Source organism: Zootoca vivipara, chromosome 2 (assembly GCF_963506605.1).
Source record: "Zootoca vivipara chromosome 2, rZooViv1.1, whole genome shotgun sequence".
NCBI classification, from domain to species: Eukaryota; Metazoa; Chordata; class Lepidosauria; order Squamata; family Lacertidae; genus Zootoca; species Zootoca vivipara.
In genome coordinates, this window is record NC_083277.1 from 82,248,885 (window position 1) to 82,271,187 (window position 22,303).

The 22,303-nt window shown below is 42.4% G+C and overlaps 1 protein-coding gene across 1 annotated transcript; it reads right to left on the reverse strand.

The window, feature by feature from the left end:
* Positions 1 to 10,220: 10,220 nt before the first annotated feature.
* On the reverse strand, positions 10,221 to 22,103 carry GET3 (guided entry of tail-anchored proteins factor 3, ATPase). The gene is made up of 7 exons (XM_035104914.2): positions 21,678 to 22,103; positions 20,312 to 20,459; positions 18,483 to 18,631; positions 17,061 to 17,211; positions 16,604 to 16,711; positions 12,150 to 12,347; positions 10,221 to 10,803 (listed from the first exon to the last, which is right to left on the reverse strand). The coding sequence occupies exons 1-7, from the start codon at positions 21,842 to 21,844 to the stop codon at positions 10,672 to 10,674; spliced, it is 1,053 nt and encodes a 350-aa protein (XP_034960805.1). The 5' UTR covers positions 21,845 to 22,103; the 3' UTR covers positions 10,221 to 10,671.
* Positions 22,104 to 22,303: the final 200 nt, after the last annotated feature.

The window sequence follows — 22,303 nt, forward strand, 5'->3', positions numbered from 1 at the left end:
TACAGAGTAAACATGAGTGTGTACACAGCCCAAGTCTTGGTGGGTTACACACGAGGTGGGCAGACATCAAGCTTGCAGAATCTACTGGTTTCTCCAGGAATTCTGAAGCCCACCCATCTGGGTGCTTCCAGACTATCATTTTTTCATGGGAATGATTCATGTCCATATTGGAACTTTAGATTTATGTGATTAGTGGGTTAAAAGACAGTTGCCTTAGTGCAATATATCAACTTTAAAAAGGAATATAACTTATTAAAGTTTGTAAAATGGCAAGGAAATGCATTGGAAAGTGTGGGGTGAACAAATGACTAACAGGAAGATGTATAAACACTCCATAAGCAAATCAGAATGTATGCAAGACAAATGCTCATTATCGTATAACTGTGCTTCCTGACAAACAAATCGGAACGAATGCTCGGTAAAGCTAGGATGCAGTTTTACCTGTGTCAGCTTGCACAAGCAAATCGGGATGAATATTCAATAAACAGGTAATATGGAGGGACACTTGGAGGCAAGTGCAAACTTAATAATTTGTTATCAGTACTGGAATCAAGCTCAAAGTGCTTTCAAACAGAAAATCACTCCTGATGTTCCCCCATTCTTACAGGAAACCTACTGTAATTTGAAACATAACAGCTTTTATTGGTTGCTATTGTTAGACAATTGAGAGTCAGAGAGACTCTTGCCGAAATCTGCCTTCTGCCCAGCCCTGGCTTAGTTCTGCTAGGCACTCAACTATACAGGCTTTTCCTGGCAGGTCAGAAGTCATATCAAGAACAAGAGTGAGTGAGTGAGTGAGTGAGTGAGTGAGTGAGTGAGTGAGTGAGTGGAAGTAGAATGTAGTGGGTGGGTTTTTACACAGCACCTGCAGTTACAACCACTAGGACAAGATAAGATTTTGCTTGACATCATCCATTACTAAGCTCCTATACCTTGATTTCTAACTTTGGGGTTAGAGTTCAGCCAGTGTACTAGATAAATGATGGCAACATAGGAAACTGCTTTATCCTGAGTCAGACCATTGGTCCATCCAGCTCAGTATCATCTACACTGGTGGTAGCTGTCCAGGGTTTCTAACGCGGTTCTCTCCCAGTGCTATGTGGAAGTCCCAGGGATCTTCTGCATTCAAAGCAGGTGCTCTACCACTGAATTTTTCTCAACCAAAGTTTGCCATCTACCATAAGTCAGCAGTTTTGGTTGGGGCTGCCTGTTCTATCTTGTTAGCCCACTCTCCTCCTGCAGCAAAACATTGCTTGGAGTCAGTCTCAGGTTAAGTGCCAAGGTTTTCCATTTCACAATAAGATGCTCTCTTCTGTCATCACCAGATTTGTTTGAATCCTCACGTGGCTTGTCCGTGATGGGCCTGAAACTAGGCAACATCACAACCTATCAACAGTGTGTGTTTGTGTGAACATATGTACAATTATGTGTGTGGAAATGCCAATGGGCGTGTGTGCTTATGTGTTGTGGTGCTGTCTGTTCAGTTACTGAATTTGCATTATCCAGATGGCAGCCCAATACAGATTTCTGCGCTGGAAGGACCGTTGTTGAAGCCCAGTTCAGATACTCTCAATGACATGTCCATATTAGCAGAGTGTACATCTGGATAAAGAATGCATTGCATATTCAATTATAGCATGGTTTCAGGGTCCAAGACAAATAGGTTTAGAATATGAAACTTTAACACAGATACAGTGGAACCTCGGTTTATGAACACCTCGGTTTACAAATTTTCAGTTTACGAACGCCGCGGACCCATCTGGAACGGATTAATTCACTTTCCATTACTTTCAATGGGAAAGTTCGCTTCAGTTTATGAATGCTTCAGTTTATGAACAGACTTCCAGAACCAATTACACCCATGCTTCGGGTGAAGTACACTTCAAGTTGAGTACTCCGCGGACCCGTCTGGAACGGATTAATCCACTTTCCATTACTTTCTATGGGAAAGTTCGCTTCAGTTTATGAACGCTTCAGTTTATGAACAGACTTCCGGAAGCAATTGTGTTCATAAACCGAGGTACCACTGTATGGGATATTACAAACCATTTTTTTCTACAGAACACAAATCAAATAACTTATTCTCCTCTCTTGTTCAAATATTTTTCACTAGATTAATGAACTAGTGATCAATTTTAGCCTGCCTTTGATATATTGTGGTGTTTTTTATACACTTTGTGACTATCTGTAATTGCTTCTTGCTTTGCATTTTATATTAGAACTATTGCTTTACCCCAAACTGCCCCCAACTACCAGTCTGTGTCCCGTACTTTCAAACCTTTTACATCAGAGGCTAACCTGAGGCCATCCACCTGTTGCTGGCTGTTGACCAATGGCTGCAGCCAATGCACGTTGGAGTCCAACAACATTTGGAGAGCCACAGGTTTGCCACTTCTGATTTAAAGTAAACTGTTGGGTAAAATTATTTGGAGCTTTGGACAAAAGTGTCACTGAATGCAGAATACAAAGCTCTACTGCTTGTTTACGTCAATTAATTCCAGGGATGCAGTGGAAACGATGAGCATATACCTGAGAACAGTCACAGGATGAATGAGAGGAAACAAGTGGAAACTTAATCCTGGTATGACCAAAGTAAAGTTGCTTGGGAAGATTGCTTCTTTGGGTGGAGGTTTGCAACAGCTTTTAGGGAGGGCTGAAGAATCAGATACATATTGGAGTACTCCCTGACTCAGTATTATCAATGAAATTGCAGGTGACAACAGTCACTAGGAGTGCCTTTTAGCATGTATATATATGTACATATACATACTTCAGCATGTGCAAAATACCAGTTGCTGGAACACTAGCAGCAATTCTGCATCAGCTACAATGGCCACCCATTTGCACAGTGGTACCTAAGTTTAAGAACAGTCCTGTTTACGAATGATTCGGTTTACGAACTCCGCAAAACTGGAAGTAGTGTCCCGGTTTGCGAACTTTACCTCAGTCTAAGAATGGAATCCGAATGGTGGAAGGGCACCGGCGGTGGGAGGCCTCATTAGGGAAAGCGTGCCTCAGTTTAAGAACAGATTTCCGGTATGGATTAAGTTTGTAAACCAAGGTACCACTGTATCTCTAAAGTTTAAAGTTATGAACAGTTTGAGACAAGGTTACTTGAATGACCACTTACAGTCCAATGAACCTGCACCAGCTCAATAATTGCCTTCAATGTATCACTCTCTGGCTTGGCACTAATTTCAACCAGAATAGGATGACTGACTGGTGCCTATGCATAAAATTTGCTTTTCTTTCTGTGTTTAACAAAACACCCCAACTATAAATTCTAATAAAGCTGCCATGTACATTTCATGTTCAAAATTCCAGTCATGACTGTTGATTGTCCTGATTCCAGTCAGGACACCACTTTTAAGTGTCCTAAGCTGAATTCCTTCAAGACTTGTGGTCTGTACTTACCATATATTTGTCACTGATTAAATTTTAAAGCAACTGTGGGAAGAAGCCTGAGGACCTCCAGCTATTGCTGGACTACAACTCCCATCATCCTTGACCTGGCCTGGCTGGGGGCCAACAGGATTTGAGGTTTCAGTAACAGGGCAACAGGCTTCTCACCCTGTTTTAAAGGCTACCATGCCAAACAACCCGATAAAATGTTTCAGAGAAACGTAATAAAGGAGTCCCCAAATAATGAACTCAGGCCAATTATTCTGATAAAGTCTTACATCTTTGCATATTATTTTGAGTCAAGGCTTCAAGACCTGCCTGTTTAAAATTTCTGCAGTTGGAAGTTAAGGATCCTCACCTGCTGTTTTTCCAAGATGTGGGACACATCACTTGGTGTATCCAAAATCAAATTTTGTTTGAATAAAGACAACATGAGGGACAGGAACTACTGATTATATTATACATTTATCATCACACATGTACTCCTAGACTTCTTCCAAAAATCTTAGGAAATGGAATTATTCCCATTTCATCATCAGAACAAACACTTTGAGGGAGGTTTGGCAGAGATACAGTGATTTGCCCAACGCCACATGCCCAAGCAGGAATCCAAAACGAAGGTCTTCACAATTCAACACTGGCTTTTTATGGAAAAGAAACAGCTCTGTTTTTTTGTGTGGGGTTTGAAGTGTTATATTGCTCTGCATATTTTGGGGTGGGGGAAGGATGAAGGAAATTAACTATACATAATGGGAAAGTCACTCATTTTCCCACAGGGGGGGGGTTTGAATGATGCTATCAGTATAGTTACATAACATATATAACCATCTTATTTAACAATTAAAACCACAGTTGGCTCTAATTATGAAGATGCTCAAGAATGTTGAGCCTCAGGTTTAGGAGTCAACATGTTTGTTCACCTAAGCCACACGCACAGACAGACAGACAGACAGCCACCCTGCAGGGTTGTCACTGACAAATCTAGTGTTTTTGCTTGATGGAAGGCAGCCTTTCCCCTCTCAGAGTACAGCTGTGGCCATGCTGGGATGTTTTGGGTCGCTTGGCTAAGCAGCTAGTGCTAATGAGCTCCCCAACCTTTTGCTGGGGCAGACGCCGAGTTCTAGACAGGACCAAAGGAGCAGCTTACATAATGCTGCTGCTGCTGCTGCCACCACCACCCCGGGCATCCGTCTGAGCTGAACAACACACATATAAAGCCGTTGCACACACCTACAAGACACTATGTTTCATAATGTAGTTCACACACTAATGGCAGCCAGTTCCGGGAGAGGGTGGGGAAGGAACAGGGCTAAGTTGGCACACAGTACTGAAGGGGGGAAAGAAATGAATCTGCAGCCACTGCCAAACATTGTGGTTACCCAAGAAGGGAGGGAGGGAGGCTTACCCCCTGGGCTTTGAGGTTTAAAAACAACCCTTTTAAAAAATTGTCCTTGTTCACCTGCCGATGCATATTATCATTATCTAGCATTTGCCAGATTAAAAATAGGAACAGCTGCTTTTACTTATGCAAGAGAGCAAGAAGATGAAAGGAGTTCCAAAGGAATCCACTTCCTTAGTCTCCCATTCCAGAAATACTTTTTTCTACACTTTGGGACCCACACAAATATGTACCTTTTTCAACGTGTCATAAAGGACTACTTCTAAGTCCATTTTTATAAAGTTTGAGATCCTGCAGTATAACTAGCAATTTTTTTAGCTTCATAAAAAGGTTTTTGTTTTTTTTTAAAAAAACAAAAACAAACCCAACCAGACAGGTGATTCTGGAGAATATGTAAGGTATGATTTTAACACATTTTGAGAAGATGAAATATAGAGGCAAGGGCAGGGGAGTGGGTGCTATGTATCTAGATTTTGAGCCCTTCTGTTGTTGCCAGAAGCGCAGCACTTTTCCCAGTGTTGGGGTAGAATGTTTCATCCCTAGGCTCTACCCTTTTCAGGGGGAGGGTGATATTTCTGTGTCTCAGTATGCCTTGACTGCTTTAAAGTGAGCTTGAGAACCAGGAGGTTTTAAGAGCCAGCTCTCTATCCAGATGCAGAAACTAGGTGGCTACAGAAAAGGAATATCAGCCTCAAGACTTCAAGCAGGACAGTTCCGTCTGTAAGCATTCTACAGGACAGGCCAATAAATCTTATCCCACAAATGCTACGGTGGCTGATGCTATTTTATCTACATTTTCACCCAGACTAAAATTTGAATACTCCAGCCTCCTGAAAGTTTTATGGGGAAGGGCTGTAGCAGAGTGGAGGAGCATCTGCTTTGCTCACAGAAGGTCCCAGATTCAATCCTCGGCACCTCCAGGTAGGACTGGAAAAGATTCACAACCTAAAAATCCAGGAGAGCTGCTGCCATTCAGTGTGGACAATACTAAGCTAGAGATTGACCAAAGGTATAAGGCAGATCCCTGGATTCACTGACGCCTCCAAGTCTTTCTCCAGCACTTATTTCAACAGTGTAGGGAAGTGGAATACTTAGTAGTTTATGGAAAAAAACACAGGGCTTTCTAAACATCTGGACTTCCCAGTTAGATCCAGAGCAGGAAAACAAACAAAAGGTATATCACAGTGACACGATAATTTTAAATCTCCATGGGAAAGGGAAGTGGTAGAGGAAGTGCAAAAGTGTGGTCTGTCCTCCCTTTATATTGAGTCCATGACATGCAGCCGCACTAAAGCGATGATCGCTCAGAGATTGGGGGATATCGCCAGACAGGAGGACATAGCCTGCGTGAAATCTGGGATGTTTTTAGGGGAGCAGGTGTATCGGTCTGCACCAGCCCGTTACCTGGCGGATATCCACTACGTGGAATACCGCAGACTAATTACTGCGGCTAGACTGAATGTCCTTGATTCGGCGGTTTTGAGGGGAAGATTTGGAGGAGTCCCATATGGTCAGAGAATGTGCCATTGTGCCTTGGGTGAGGTAGAATCCACAGAACACATTCTACTGAGTTGTCCCTTTTATAATGATTTAAGGCAATATCTTATAGACCCGTATTTATCTCAGTTTAGTTCCCGACCAAGAGAATGGCAGGCAGCATATTTGCTAAACAAGCCCACTGGGAAAATAACCTTCTCAGTGGCTAAATTCCTCTTCCTGGCGCTCAAGTGTCGGAAACGTATAATTGAATGTCTTGATGTGGGTTATCTGTAGGAGGTTTAGTAGCGCGGTCATACCCCATTTATGTATCCCTCTGATGCCTTCAGTTTTATATTTTTATATTTTTATGTATCCCTCTGATGCCTTCAGTTTTATATGTTTATCCTTGTATTGAGAAATGTTTTTTTTTTGTTTCTGACTATCGGTCGAAGAAAGTATATTGATTGATTGATCACAGTGACACCAACTTTCTAACTTAATACCACACCCCAGAACAAGGACTTGCATCCCACTCTTGCTCAGCTCCTGTCCTTGGCTGGGACTCCCAGTGAGATCCTGTTGGCAGAAGCAAAAGCTGGGTGGCTGTCATTTTAAAATATATTACTGGTGTCCCTGCTATAAATGACGATCCCATTTCAGTCCTCTGGCTAGAACGGGGCAGGAGCAAAAAAGGGCAGGTCTGTATCCCGCATCAAGTGGTTAATGGTTATTGGGACATTAGTAAACGAAAGTCAGTTAGCCAGGATGTTATGAAAACACAAGTCAACTGAATGACCTCATGCTTGAAATGTTTACATTACTAAAACATTTGAGAAACGTTTCTACTTTGGATAAGATGTATGATTTATGGAAGACTGGCTCGAGTATCCTGCCCCAGAGACATACTAGCTTGCCAGCCAAAATGGTATGCTTTTAATATCCAATATCAAGCTATTCCTCCTTTTGTAGTTTTTTGCCTCGTTGTTGGACAGTGTTCTTGAAGCTACTAACATGAGTTTGACCAAACTGCCGGGAGGCAGTGGAAGACAGGAGTGCCTGGCGTGTTCTGGTCCATGGGGTCATGAAGAGTCGGACACGACTAAACGACTAAACAACAAGCAACAAATCATGACAGCATTGGGTGACATTGTAGGTTCCCCACCCACCTATTCTGTCTTAAATTCAGGAAAAATATAGCCATGAAATATCAAACATAAGCAGGACTCTTAACAGTCCAGCTCTTCTGCCAAACTCTGGCCAGCTACCTTTCAAGGCATGGAAACCTGAGAGTTTATGTATGTCATCTGCCTGCTCACTTTAACATCCTACTGTTTTAAGAATGTGCAGTTGTGGAAGGGTCCATATACCTTCTTGGAGACACAACTTCACATTAGTTCTTAGTACAGTATATACATTGAAGAAAACATGTAAACTGTGTCTTGGTAGAACAGTAAACTAGACACACCTGTGCTAATATGCAATTTACATTATAGCCAACATATTCCACCAAGGAAGCTGCCTTGAACCAGATCAGACTCTTTGCTCACTTAGCCAAATATTGCCCACTCTGACTGGCAGTGACGCTCCAGGGTCTACTCTTTAGGCAAGAGGTCTTTCCCATCACCAGCTGCCTGATCCTTCTAAATGGGCATGCCAGGAATTGAACTAGGAACCTTATGCAAGCCAGCTAATCATGCAATCTACCTCTGAGCTATGGTACAACCCTACTTTTCAAACTTTTACTTCCTAGAAGATTAAAGTTGTTTCCACTCACCAAAGTGCTGTACTCAGTAAATTACATGCTTCTAGGACCACCACCCCCTTCGTACAAACTGTTCATCTCTCCAGATAGCATGTGATGCAGCCCTCAAGTACTGTGCAGAACTGCGAATTCATTCCTACAATTGGTTTACAGTAGGACTGACCTGCAAGGATTTCGGCAGTGTTTTTGACATGCTCTTCCAGCTGTTCTGTCTGCACAAGCATTGCAGTTTGCAAGATGGAACAGTCCCCTCTATTCCCCTGCCCCCATGTGCTGTTCTGTGGGTTTTCAAATTTTATTAAACGGTCACAGACCAAAACGTTCTGTGGGTTATGCCAACTCTCCTCCCAACAGCCAACTGCGGGGGTCATGTGGGGGGAGCAAAGGAAGCCCTGTGGCACAATCTGAAGTGCAAGGTTGCTCTGACTGGGCTGGTTAGGCAGATCCTGCCATCGAGATAGACTATGGGTTTATTCAATAACCGTAACTCTCATTCTACAAGCTATTTCTTCATGTACTGTACAGTATTAGCTATGCAACAAGCATTTGTTCCACAACTCCTACAATTACAAAGCTGAGACACTGTCAATGAAAAGTGCTTCTGTGCTTATCCCTCCCACAGGCAAAGAAATAAAGGCAGAGAGAACGCAATGCTGATACTGAGGTTCTGTGGGAAAACTGGGACTCTCTCTAGACCCTCCAATTTCACTGTCATACCCCGATTAAAAAAAAAAAAGGGAGCCAGAAAAGGAATCATAGGCCTAGATTAAAATAGGTATCCTTTTTTATAATACTGGTTTACACACTTTTAATGTTGGATTTTTGTATACTGCTTAGAGATTTTTTTAAATATTTAATTGGTTTAGAAATGCTTTTACATAAATTAAAACAAGGTATCCTTAAACACCTGCACCAGGTTCCTAATTCCCTGGCATCTTGAAAACCACACAAAATACAAAGTCAGTGCAGCACAGTCAATGTACCCACATACGCTATTTCCCACGAAAGGCTCAGAGTACCAAAGAATTCAGCTACCTCAAGGAACACTCTATGTGTTGTGATTTTTTAAGATTCCAAGAATGTTGAGATGCAGAGTTGAAAAGCTTTTACTTATCTGGTAATCAATTTACTCCAGCCATGCTAAGGAAGGCCTAAGCTTCCAGGGTGCAATGGGAGCCTGCCACCCCAAGCACCAAAGTAGTTATGGTGGATCATGCCCATGCTTTGCTAGCTCATATAATACTCCCATTAAATGGTCCATTGCATTTTAAAGTCAAGTTTCTTTTCCAGTTTCCTCAATAATGAGAACAGGCTGTCAAGCTTGCTCCTACCCATTTGACCATACAATGGGATACAGTCGTACCTTGGTTTTCAAACAGTTTAGTTCTTGAACATTTTGGCTCCTGGTCGCCGCAAACCTGGAAGTGAGCGTTCCGGTTTGCAAACTATTTTTGGAAGCCGAACATCCAATGGGGCTTCCAACTGGCTGCAAGAAGCTCCTGCAGCCAATCAAAAGCCGAGCTTTGGTTTCCGAACGTTTTGGAAGTCGAACATTTTGGAAGTCGAACAGACTTCCGGAACGGATTCTGTTCAACTTCCAAGGTACGACTGTACTTTTGAAAAAAGAAAACCCAACAACAGTTCAATGAGTAGCAGTTGGGAACACAGGAAGCTGCCTTATACGGAGTCAGACTATTGGCCCATCTAGCTCAGGAATGTCTACACTGACTGAAAGTGCTCTCTAGGATTTCAGAGAGATCTTCCAACCTAACCTGGGGATACTGGGGAATGAATCCAGTACTTTCCCCATGCAAAAGTGATGCTCTACTACTGAGTCACAGTCCTTCCTTTGAGAGAATTTTGTCTCTGCCATAGACTGCTCTATACACACACACATACACACACTTTGGACCATATATGCCATGATGGTACTGACACTCCAGGGGACTAGAATGTATATGCTCAGAAAGCATAGAGGGGCAAATTTTTCAGCCGCCACATCTCTATTCCATTCCCTGTTTGTGAGACAGTATCTTCATTCTGGACCCATTTCACAACTTTAAGCAGCAGATTTTCAAGATGCTTCTGAGTTTCCCTTGCAGAACTTGAAACTGTCCCCTGCTGAAAATTCCCCAGCATAAATTAAAGTGGTAGCCTGAAAGACAAAAAACAGCAAACTAATTTCCCTTACAGTTTATTTACATACTTCCCATTAGCATGGATGGCCTTGGTTGTTGCAAAAACGACAGTCTCTGTGTCATCACAGCACCTGACTTAGGACTTCAGCCAGAATGGCATCAGCCCCAGGAGACATGATTCAGGGAGAAGTCAAGAGTGGAAGAGAAACAAAAAGTGACCCAAGTTTAAATTAGCTAGCTGATTAAGTGAGGAGAAGGGATGTAAGGTGTAGATCACTTTTGGGATGTTCCAAGATGTTAAGTAACAGGATTAGGGCAGAAACAAGTGGGAACACCAAATTCTGCCTCTTCCAACCCCACCACAAGCCTCTCAACCACACAATTTCTATAGAAGAGAGGCTGCTGGAAGGGGAGGAGTTCCAGCAGATAAGGGGTGGGAAAGCATGGAATGGTACAGAGGGGAAATCAGTGGGAGTCAGTCCATAGGGGTTTCATTTTGCACTGGGTGGCTTGTAGGGCTCCAGTAGCAGACTTGAAAAGGTGTTGACTTTATCAGCCCCTCGCACTTCATGGGGCAAGAGTGGCAGCTTTACAATGTGAAAGTCTTCATAGAGGTCTTCCATCTGGAGGAGGAAAAGAAAGACAAATCAAAAGGAGCACCTAGCAATTACAAACTTCTTATTGGGAACCATGATGGAAGAATCTCAGCAGCAGTTCCCTGCTTGGTTGGAAAGTGTACTCTGTTGACTTTGGAGGACCCTCTTCTCAACAGCACTATGAAAAGTAATCCTCTTGCAGTCTACTGGCAATCTTAAACTAATTTTGAACAGCCTTACAGCTGGGTCCTTAGAACACCTAGTACAGATTAACCATCCCTGGGTTTATTGAGTGAAGAAAGGAAGGATACATGGAAAAGGCACAGTTGGCAGAAAGAAAAACAGTACAGAGTACTGAAGAGGCAATAGGACAACTGGAGGGGGAAATGGAGGTTTTGGTCTGAGAAAAATGTGTAAAACATCTCCACAACTTTTCAGGCTGAGTAATGAAAGAAGGGAAAAGGATAAGAAGGCAAGGGTGGAAGTCACAGAAAAAGGGTACCATGATTAGAAAGGGGTGGATGGATACAAAGGCTGCAAAGATCATTCAAGGGGAAAGAAAAAGAGAATGTAGAAAAAGCAAAATGGAACACAGAAGAAGCAGAAGCAACAAAATGGCAGAGAAAAGTGAAGCCTGTCTATGGAAGCATTTGGGAAGGTCTGCATATTTTACCTGGACAAAAACTACTCAAAACTACTATTAAAACATTCCCTTTCATTTTCAAAGAATAATAATAGTGAGGTTGGACTGCACAGAGATAAAAGTTATAGAACAGAAAAATTCCACATTTCCACCTGAAGGCCAGATCCCACAAAGAGCAGCACATATGGAGGAGACCCGCTTCCTGCCTTCTTCAGCAAGCCAGTTGCCGGACCCATTTCTTAAACTGCCAGTGGCTACTGTTCACCTGAATATTTGCACCCCTCTAGAAAAGCTAAACACTTGCTGTGACAATGGTGAGGGAATGCTGGGAGACAAGAATTCTGAAGCTGAAGGTAAAAGTAGAATAGCAAACTTCAACCATTCAGAAGTTTAAAATAATATTGACCAAAGGGCTGGGGGTTATAAAGTTAGGTATGCAACAGAGTACATGGGGCAGGACCATAGCTCAGTGGCAGAGCATATGCTTCATATATGCCGTATATCTCAGGTTCAATCTCCAGCACCTCCAATTACAAGGATTAGGTAGCAGGTCATGAGAAAAGACCCCTCCCAGAGACCATAACAGTCCAAGTAGACAATATTAGGACCAGACAAGGTGGACCAGTGGGCTAAATCAATATAAAGCAGTTCCATAGACTTAGATTGGTGCCTGACTGCTGCCACTTCCCCAAAGTGGACACTGAAAAATCTGAACAGTCTCTAGCCATACCTGGTCAAGGTATTTGGACTGGATTTTGTGCCGGGCCTCACACATCTTGCAGGGCTTCTCTGGGTCAGGGAAGACCAACTGATTGACTATGATATTGTGGGTGTCGATCTTGCACTTGGCCAACTCCTGGATGAGCCGCTCCGTTTCATACAGGGACAGGAACTCGGCAATACAAACACAGATGAATGTTGTTTGTTCCTGGGGAGGGGATAAAGTGCCATTAGTTCAAAAATGCTAATAAAATTGTAGGAGGTGGACTCCCATCCCTGGGAGTCATCTGTGTGCTGCTATCTCCCCCACGGTCCCTGTTTCCACCTTAAATTCTCAGCTTCTACATTCCCTCCACCACCATGATTATTTTAGAGGAATAAGGCCAGAGGGCAAAACAAAAGCTGTTGCCCCTCAGGAAGCAATATGGCCACCTGCCCTCAGGTTAGCTGCCACCTGAACACCAGTTCACATAGTCCACACCAAGTGTCACGTCTATCTCTGGGTACAGGGGATCAGCCATTGCAATCCCATCTTTTCCAGTTAAGTTCAGAAGGCACACAGATCACGTCTACAGAATTTGCAACTATCCTTTCACCAGCATGGTCGAGAAGAACAGCTGCAGAATCTACTGTAAGGCACTTGGGCAGCTGGTTACTTCCTTGCTTATCTAGAATAGGCACAGAAAAAGGAGGCACAGCACTTATGCACCCTGCCTTGTTTCTTAGCTGAGAGAAAGGGGGAAAGCACCCAAAGAGGCTGCTAGCCCCCGTATTCTTTCAGTTCCTCCACCTGCTAGAAGGACAGAAAGGAATGAAGAGTGACCAGAAAATGTTTATGAGGCTGCCTCTTCTTCCAGCTTTAAGAGTTTGAGCTTAAAGGCAGGAGCAAGCCATAGCACACAGGGAGGAATAAAACGCAGCCTTTTTTTTGCCAGCTCAAGCATTTTAGCCTGCCAGACAGAACAATCCCCTCTCTCTCCACCCCATGTGCAATTCTGGGGCTGCACCGGGGGGGGGGCTGTTGAGTTAGGGAAAGTATTTGTTAGGGCTTCCGCTTGTGGGACTTATTAGCTGAATCCTGCCCCCAGTCTCTAGTAGAGGACTGGAAATTCACCTGGCCATTTAAGGCAATTGCTCACTTTAGGTGACTAGCAAAGTGGCTAGTTGCACAGTTAAATTATTTGTCTCTGCCCACTGACTGCTGCTATACTTGCTCACAATACTTTGCCTAAGAAACACCCACACTTGCATAATTAATAGCAAAATGGACAATTAAATGCAGAACACCCATCCTTTAACTACTCAAACATACAAACAATACAAAGGACAGGGCTGACATGCCCACCTCAGTGCCCTACAAATATAGCTCCCTAAAGTCATGTCACATCCCGTTTCCTTCAAAACCCTTGCCCATCTTTACAAGATACATTCCAGGCAATTAGGAACAGGGTGGGTGGCAGGCAAAAGTCCTGACAATTATAGCCACACCTGGATTTGCAAATAATGTTTTTAAAAGTTAAGGAACACTTCTATTACTAGAGATGCCTGCTGGCCTATTCTACCATTAAGTCAAAACATGAAGATCCTATGCAACATTCCTGCATCAAACAACTCATCTGTTGTCGACAACTCCCTACCTGCCTATATGGCCGATGGTGAAAGCTTGTTCAGCTAACAATTGGGAGACAAACCTTTATTATTATTATTCCTCTAAGCTAGAAAAAATGTGAGCTGATGGACCCCGCCATCCCCGCTTCTCATTTTGTCCCATTTTTTTACTTCCCTTCCTTTATTAAATGTTATAAAGTTTAATTTTTTAAAAAATTACTCTGAGCAAGAGTCTATAAGAAAGTGTAATGTTCACAGGGGTATAACTAGAGCGGTTTACAACACTTTTACAGATTTGCAACATTTTGCAAGAGAAACCCAATGTTCTTCTATGCCTTTGGGGCAAAAAGAAAGCCAGGAGGCATGCAATCCCTTCATTCCTGCTCCTTTATCATATCAGCTGTGATAGCAGCCGTGGAGCACATTGGTCACATAAGAATGCACAAGAACCAGTGTAGTAATAGTATGCAATAGCTTCCACTAGCTGAGATTCACAAGTTGAACAACTGTTTAAGATTTATGTTTCTATCTCTTTAGGTTTCCCTCTGAAACTACAGCCAATACTCAGCAACCCAAAGCCAGAAAACAAAGCACATACCCTGCCCCCCCCCAAAAAACCACCTGGGTGACTGACTGGCTGAGACATATTAGTTGGTCTCATGGGATCGGAATGAAGCAGACTGCGGGCTTAATAAAGAATAAACTAATATGCTAATACAGTCGTACCTTGGAAGTCGAACGGAATCCGTTCCGGAAGTCCATTTGACTTCCAAAATGTTCGGGAATCAAGGTGCGGCTTCCGATTGGCTGCAGGAAGCTCCTGCAGCCAATCGGAAGCCATGATGGATGTTTGGGTTCCAAAGAACGTTCACAAACTGGAACAATTACTTCTGGGTTTGCGGAGTTCAGGAGCCAAAACTTTCATCTCACAAGGCGTTCAACTTCCGAGGTACGACGGTACCAAAGTTGAACTCCTCACCCCCACCAATTCCAAAAATCACTCCACCCAGTACCAGCTGTTTCCTGTCAGTGTAAATGTACATTAGCAGAGGAGCTGCCATGAATGGAAAACACTTGCAAAATGTAGAGTTGTCAGTGCTATGGAGGATTGTGTATGTGACATGCTCCTCCCCCCTCAGAAGGTCTTCCTGATCCAGCCCCAATCCAAGTTGGGTCAGAAAATCCTCATTTCGGGTCTCATTCTTCTCGGCACATACCAACTTTATTCTAACTGGAAAAATCTATTTTCAAATCGATTGCTGCTACTGTTGGAAAGACCAGGAATAGTATCTGGATGCCCTGGCCTGGTTTGAACATTATATTAGAACAAACTATGATTTAATCAAAATATGCAGCATGCATATTTATTGCTCCACATCTTCCCTGCTCCTGCTGCAAAATAAGCCAGAACCTAGGTTATTGTGACATCTGAACTTTGGAGGCAAACAAACTACACACCAAATAGACAGTGACAATAAATAAGGATTACCAGGCGATAACCCTGCTCTACAAATAAAACTTAAGTTTACTACATTTGCTTGACTCCCCCTACTGTCAAAATTGTATTATAAGCTCCTTGAAGGAAGAGAGCATATGTGTTGTTGGCATAATAGAAACCTGGTTGAATGGAGACAACCAGTGAGATGTGGTTGTCTTAGAATTCAAATTCTATAAGAAGCACAGGAAAGGGTATACTGGAAGTGGTCATGCTCTGTACATTAAAGAGGGCCGAGAGTCCAAAAAGCCAGACATCGCCAAAGGAGTACACTCTCCCACAGAATAGTTGTGGGTGGCAACACAGAGGCCCCTAGATTAATTTAGCAGTGGAGACATACTATCATATATCATAATATCATTTACATCTTCAAATATGTAAAGGCCTGTCCCATGTAAGAAGGAGCAATGGATTCAAGTTACAAGAAAGGAGATTCTGACTAAACATCAGGAAGAACTTTCCATTGGAAGGTGGTAGACTCTCCTTCATTGGAGATTTTAAAACAAGAGGTTGGACAGCCATCTGTCATGGATGCTTTAGCAGAAATTCCTGCATTGCAGGAGGTTAGACTGGAAGACTCTCAGGATCCCTTCCAGCTCTACAATTCTATGATTCTATAAATACAAAGGATGCGATTCTGTAGTAATGGGTGAACTCTGTTTTTGTTTGTTTGTTTGTTACTTACCTTCTTGTCATGACTGGAACATAAACATGCCCAGTCTGTGTGAGAAAAACTAAAGCCACCCTATCATGGAACATGGTTTGTTGCTGACCTGCTGATCATGGCTTATTAGAGAGCAACAAACCATAATTCCTGGTTCAGATGTAAGAAGGAAGCCAAGTCTTCAATCTGTTTATCATGTGCACAGAAGGGAAGAAAGTCTGGCTTATCATTACATGCAAACATGGCCCCTGTCTAGATTTAAACAACATTCATTTTGACCTGACCTTGTTGCTGTTTCATGGAATGAACTAAGCAGAAATTGATCTCTGGCTACTTCCAAACATTAACCAGCTACATTTCAGTGTTCTTTTTCATTACTTGATAGAATATTATGCTATGAGAGAAGTCATATTTAGCCTGATCATTCTAATGAACTAATAGCATCTGGAAGACTGCAACCACTGAATGGACTGAAAATGAATATTACATTTGAGAAGGCAATTTTAAAAGTTGTGCAAAATTATAAGAAAACAAGTATATAAATATAGCTAAATGAATTAATTAATGTTAAATCTAATGAAGCGGTCAAAAATATAAGCATGTTTCATCTTGTTCTACATTCCAAATTCACCTTTGCCAAGGGTGAAGAATCACCCTCTCTCACACACACACACCCTCATCTTTGCAGAATACTTGCCGGATCCTTGAACTGCTCACTGACTGAGCGGATGACAGGGAGGGTCTCCTCCAGCTTGGAGGCCAGCTGGTCAGCATTCATGTCTCCCAGGCCAAGCATGTTGCACATCTAGTGAACAACAGTGAGGGAGTTGCAATGAGAGATTTCTATTAACAGACAACAAGTCACCCCTACATGTCCTGTAAGCAACAGAGGAGGGGATAAGCGAAACCTGCTTATCAGCTCAACTCAGAGTGACAAAGCCCAATACTCCAAGAGCAATAAGTGCTACTGTGCCCTGCAAGCAACCCAACAAATCAAACCGATTATTTCAAATTGCTCCTGAGTGTTGCAAGAATAATACTGGGGTCCATGCAAAAGCTTGCAAAGCGCCACATGGTGGAAATTTCAAAAAAGGTGTCTGGCATGGTCTTTTTTCCAGGAACGCCTCGTTTTTCTGGCTCCTTTCCCATTTTACCTGTGATATGAAGGGACTGATCTGGTTCTTTATCTGCATCAAACGGCCTAGCCCCCGCTCCACGATGGTGGGGAAATTGAGCAACCGTAGTGTGTGCCCAGTGGGTGCTGTGTCAAACACTACCACGGAGAAATTCATCCCTTTCACCAACCTGTGCAGGCCAGAGAAAGAACCATCAGCTGGAGCAGTTATAAATAGTCACCTCTTTCTTTATACTGACCTTCCCCAGCATACATATACACTCTAAGGTTCACTTAATGCTAGTGCTTTCTTTGCTCTGTGGACGAAAACTGTGTAAGTGGAATCCATGTTGTGCTACAATGGATGTTATGGAACTGTGGTACACAAATTTGTCCAGTGCAATAAATGATCCATAAATCACAAAAGATTGAATCCAAAATTAGCCATACTCAAGATTAGTCATTGAAATTAATGGTCATGGCTAACTTAGGTGAGCCTACTTAAACAACAACTGAAGTCAGCCCCATACAGTGTTCAAAACTCCCATTGTTCTAGGCACATTTTTGCGACAGGGAATTTCATTAGGGTGAGCAGTTTCTGAGCTCTGGGCACAATACTGCGCCTAAGATTTCAGATTAAAATTACAGAGTAGAAGGAAAGGAGGACCTTTTTCTGCCTCCCCACTTCCAGCTACTCTTTGAAGACTGGAGAAGAAACCCTCTTAAGAATATTAGAGGGATGGGCAGGGGAAGGACTAGATCATGTGAAAAATGAACATAATTTCATTCATTTTCAGCTTTGTATTTCTGTTATTTAAAAAGTGCATTATTGTTATTACTTATTTTATTTTATTTCTATACCACCCTATACCCGAAGGTATCACACATTCTGTTGTTGAGCCCATAACCTAGGTTTAAGGTGCTATTAAGCTCCTAACTTTCGTAACTCGGTTTCTAACACTGGCCCTGTACAGGAAAGTATTTAATGTTTTATTGTGCTTTTATATTTGTTGGAAGCTGCCCAAAGTGGCTGGGGTAACCCAAGTCAGATGGGCAGCAAATAAATAATTACATACATACATACTATTATTATTATTACAGGAAGCCTACTTAGTTGGATATAAACCACAAATAATATAATAACTCTGGCCTTGTAAAAGTATACTCAGTTACTATGCTGGACTATCCTAATAGCTAAACCCTTAGGATTGGGAAACCTCCGGCTAACCCAAACTTCATAATGGTGAACACAGTAAAATAACTTTGAAGTCTGGTCTTCTGCTTCTCAACCCAAAAACCGCTTTGAAGTTTGTTTGTTTTTTAACCCAAATTTTAATTTTATAAATTTGGGTTAAAAAACAAACTTTATATAAATTATAAATTTTATGAAATAATAAATAAATAAGCCTCCCACAGGCTAGAAAAGGTTGGAAGGCTTGATGATCCAGGCCACAGTTCTTACCGCATAACTTCCGCGTAGCTCATGGCCTCATCAATGCCAGGAAAGGCACTCATAGCCTCTTGCATCATCTTCTTGCCCATACTCAGCATGTTATCCTCCTCAAAGAACTCATCTGGAAGTTCAGCCACACCTAGGCTGGGATCAATCTCCTGAGAAATAAATAGAAGGCTCAACATCACTTTTCATGAAGCAAAAGCAAAGTCATTCAGCCATTCAAAAAGAAACATGATGTTTAAAACAGAGCTAAAGCCCCAGATTTGTAGAACAATTCTTTCAATGTCCAGTCAAAGAGGCTTTCAAACTAACGTTCATCATGTCGACTCACAGTTAAAGGTAACACCACGAATAACTGATTTCTTTGTAATTTGGGGCTATTTTTATGCTTGTCGTTGGGGAAAAAGAAAATAACCTCAACAAGATGTTTGAAAATGTAAATCCAGTAAAAGGCACACAATCAGCACTATGTGTTGTCAACATTGGACAATGTGGGTTTGCCTTTATCAAAACAGAGGAGATGATGCCCATATGGGAAGTGTGATTACTCTGAAAAAAAAGCACAGTAGCAGAAACAGATGCTAAAGAAAGCAAATCTTTATTAAAACTGTTACGGCCCTCCAACACCAATAATAATGGGTGGCATTCAATACATTATTACAAATTTTCTCTCTGTGCAAGCACATCAGCATGCCAGAATGAACAATCCCCCTCCTCTTCCCCGGTGTACTGCTTAGGGGAGTTTGTTTGACCCCTTCCCCCAGCCAGTTGCAACGGGAAGAAGGAAAGCCCTGTTGCACAAACAGAAGCCTTTCTGCAAAGCTTCTGTTGATGGGGTTTCTTAGGTGAATCCTACTCAATTGTTTTCTCCACCAATTGTGAATGAAATGACTCAAATTGTTGTTGTTGCTATCTGTGTATTTACACTGAAGTTTAATTTAACTACTGTTTTTTCATTATGTCTTTATTTCTGTATATTATGGAATTATATACTTGATTTGATTTAAATAAAAACTTTTTTTAAAGGAACAGTCAATGAAATACTGGTGTTAGTTGACAACCATGTTGTTGAGTTTGAGACAGGGAAATTGAAAAGAAAAATTGTTGGCCAAGTGATGCAATATAGTAATTGCATCTAAAATCCTTTAAAAAAAGTGGGGGAGATTTCCCTGACATCTGTCTTCCCTGAAGATTATGATAAATGTTGGTTTGAAAAGAAACAAATAATTAGGGTGTTCTCATAGCCCAGTGTGAATTCCTGTGGACGTTACAACTACCTACAGAGACTTAGTGCTAACCTGCGATTTACAGATACAAAGTGTCATATGCAAAGGGTCTTGCTTTGGAAGCATTTATTTGTATGGTCAACGTGTTATGCTGATCACAGGTTATTTGATAGAAAATATTGTTTCAACTGTTTCTACTAAAGGCTGCTGTAAGTTTGATACAGTACTTGCCCATGAAACACTAGCTGTTTATGTATATTGCTGCTGATGGAATTTATTTCATTCATAATTTTATAGAATGCAAGTCTAAGTTACAGATAAATTTTCAAGGTTACAAACCGCTACATTAGTCACATCTCTTAAAACACAACAAAAAGAAAGCAGTTAAACAAAATACACCATCATCTCCTCACAGTCCAAGACAGACATTTTGGAGGAAAACTTCTGTTGGTTTACTTCCCCTATTGCTACATATCATAATCTATTCAGTGTGAAAGAGCAAGATCAGAAAAAAGAATGTTTTCACCCCCTACCTGATCTTTTCTTATATGTAGTAAGAGCCATATTTTTTTGCTCAATACTACCCAATCCCTTCAGAGGAACACTCACCATGGCAAAAAGGTTATCATAGCCCTTTACTTTGGTGGGGACTTTTGAAAATTTCTGGTCGAAAGCATCTGATATGTTATGAGCAGGATCGGTGGAGATGATGAGGACACTCTCCCGCACTTTGGACAGCTGTACAGCTAGGCTGCAGCTAGATTCAGGAAGTAAAGCAATGTGCAGTTATTAACATCACAAAAGGAAATACATAGAACATAAGCTCTTCAGCTATCACAGTCTTGATGGGTCTGTTTGGATTCGTCCACCCTAAGAGATTATTCCAACTTTGCTCCTCTATGGAGGTGCTTACTTGTCACAGACAAGCAGCTACCGTACTCAGAAGCAGCCGAATCATATGCACATTAGTTTAGAAAACAGCTCACTCCTGAGTAAGTGTGCACAGAATGACAGCTTCAGCTATTTAACTTGTGATACCCCTCTCTTTCAAGACAGGTTACCCCCCCCCAAAAAAAAACCCCAGGCCAAATAATATATTAATGAGTCTATAATCTACCACAAAGTAAATCTAGAATATATAATGAAAGTCCAGACTTTAAAAGGTTTAACCCTAGACATCAAAAGCCAACACACACACCAGCCAAAATTTAATAGCCTCTAATACTTGTGTTCTAAGTTCTGATCTACAATTTAAAAAATCTCCAGGAGAAAAGGCATCACACAATGGGAAACCTACCACTACAAGGTTATTCGACAACAGCAAGGCTACTACGGTATAATCAAGAAGATATTGTTGGCAGAGCTGCACAAGGAAGTAAGCAAACTACAAATTAAGTTAATCCAAGCCATTTGGGTGTTTACAAGATAAAGGGGTGCCTGGAAGGCAGTGAGGGTTCAGTCCAAGTACCAGAACAATTACATTCTTCAGAACTTGTCTGAAAATGCATTCTGCTCTAAATGAAGCTTTCAGTAATGAAGGACAACCACACATAAAAGCAGCTTCAAATACTTAGCCTTGACCACTTCAAATACTTGACCACTTCAAATACTTAGCCTTGACCACTGTCAAAATATGAATCTGAAAAAGGAAGGTATCCAACCCCTATGCTTCTACTCAGTTTCATCCAGTCTCGCATCTGAAACAGGGTGCCCCAAATCCCATGATATTTACATACAGTGGCATGAACGTGCATACAATTCGCTTGCCTAATACGGCAAGACACTATTCTCCATAGCTTAATGAGATGCGGACGTTCAACAGGTAGAGCTTTTGCCTGCAGAGGTTCAGCGGTATGAAAGCTGCGCTTGCTGGATTTCTGCCTGTCACACAGCACCTGAAAAGGCACAGCAGAGAGAAAGGCGGAGGCAGCGATGTCTGCCATCCTTCCCAACGACATCTCCCCCACCAACTCACCTGCAGGTGGTCTTGCCAACGCCACCCTTCCCTCCGACGAAAATCCATTTCAGGCTCCGCTGCTCGATGATGTTGCTCAGTGTCGGCTCCAGCGGCTCCACGTCAGGGGCGTCCTCGAACTCATCCGCCTCAGTCGCCAACCCAGATGCCACCGCCGCCGCCGCCATCTTGAAACCAAAATCACGTGACAAGATGCAGAGCTACACCATCTTATAGGGAGATTCAGATTGGCTGTCCCAGCTCAGCGCCTTCGCTCATTAACGGGAAGCAAGGCGCGCAAGTACTCTTCCCGACCTCGGCCTGCTCTTCAGAGCCTTCAATCACACAAGGTGCTCAAATCGGTGCGTCACAAAAAGGTTGAGTAACACAGTAATCGCACCCCTTCGTAGTCGGCTGATATGGTCTTGCCCACACTTTTCTTATCTCAGCCTATTGGCCGGCAGCTTCCTTTCTTGATTGGCTCCTGAACAGCCTTCTGAAGTAGCTCCCACCTACCCCAAACGCCCGCCTCTCGCTGTTTCTGATTGGTAAAATGCTCACTCCATCATAGATTTTCCCCCTGCTGCGGCCCGTTGCCTTTTTTGATTGGCTCAGAAGGCCTGTCAGTACCCCGCAGGGCGCACGCG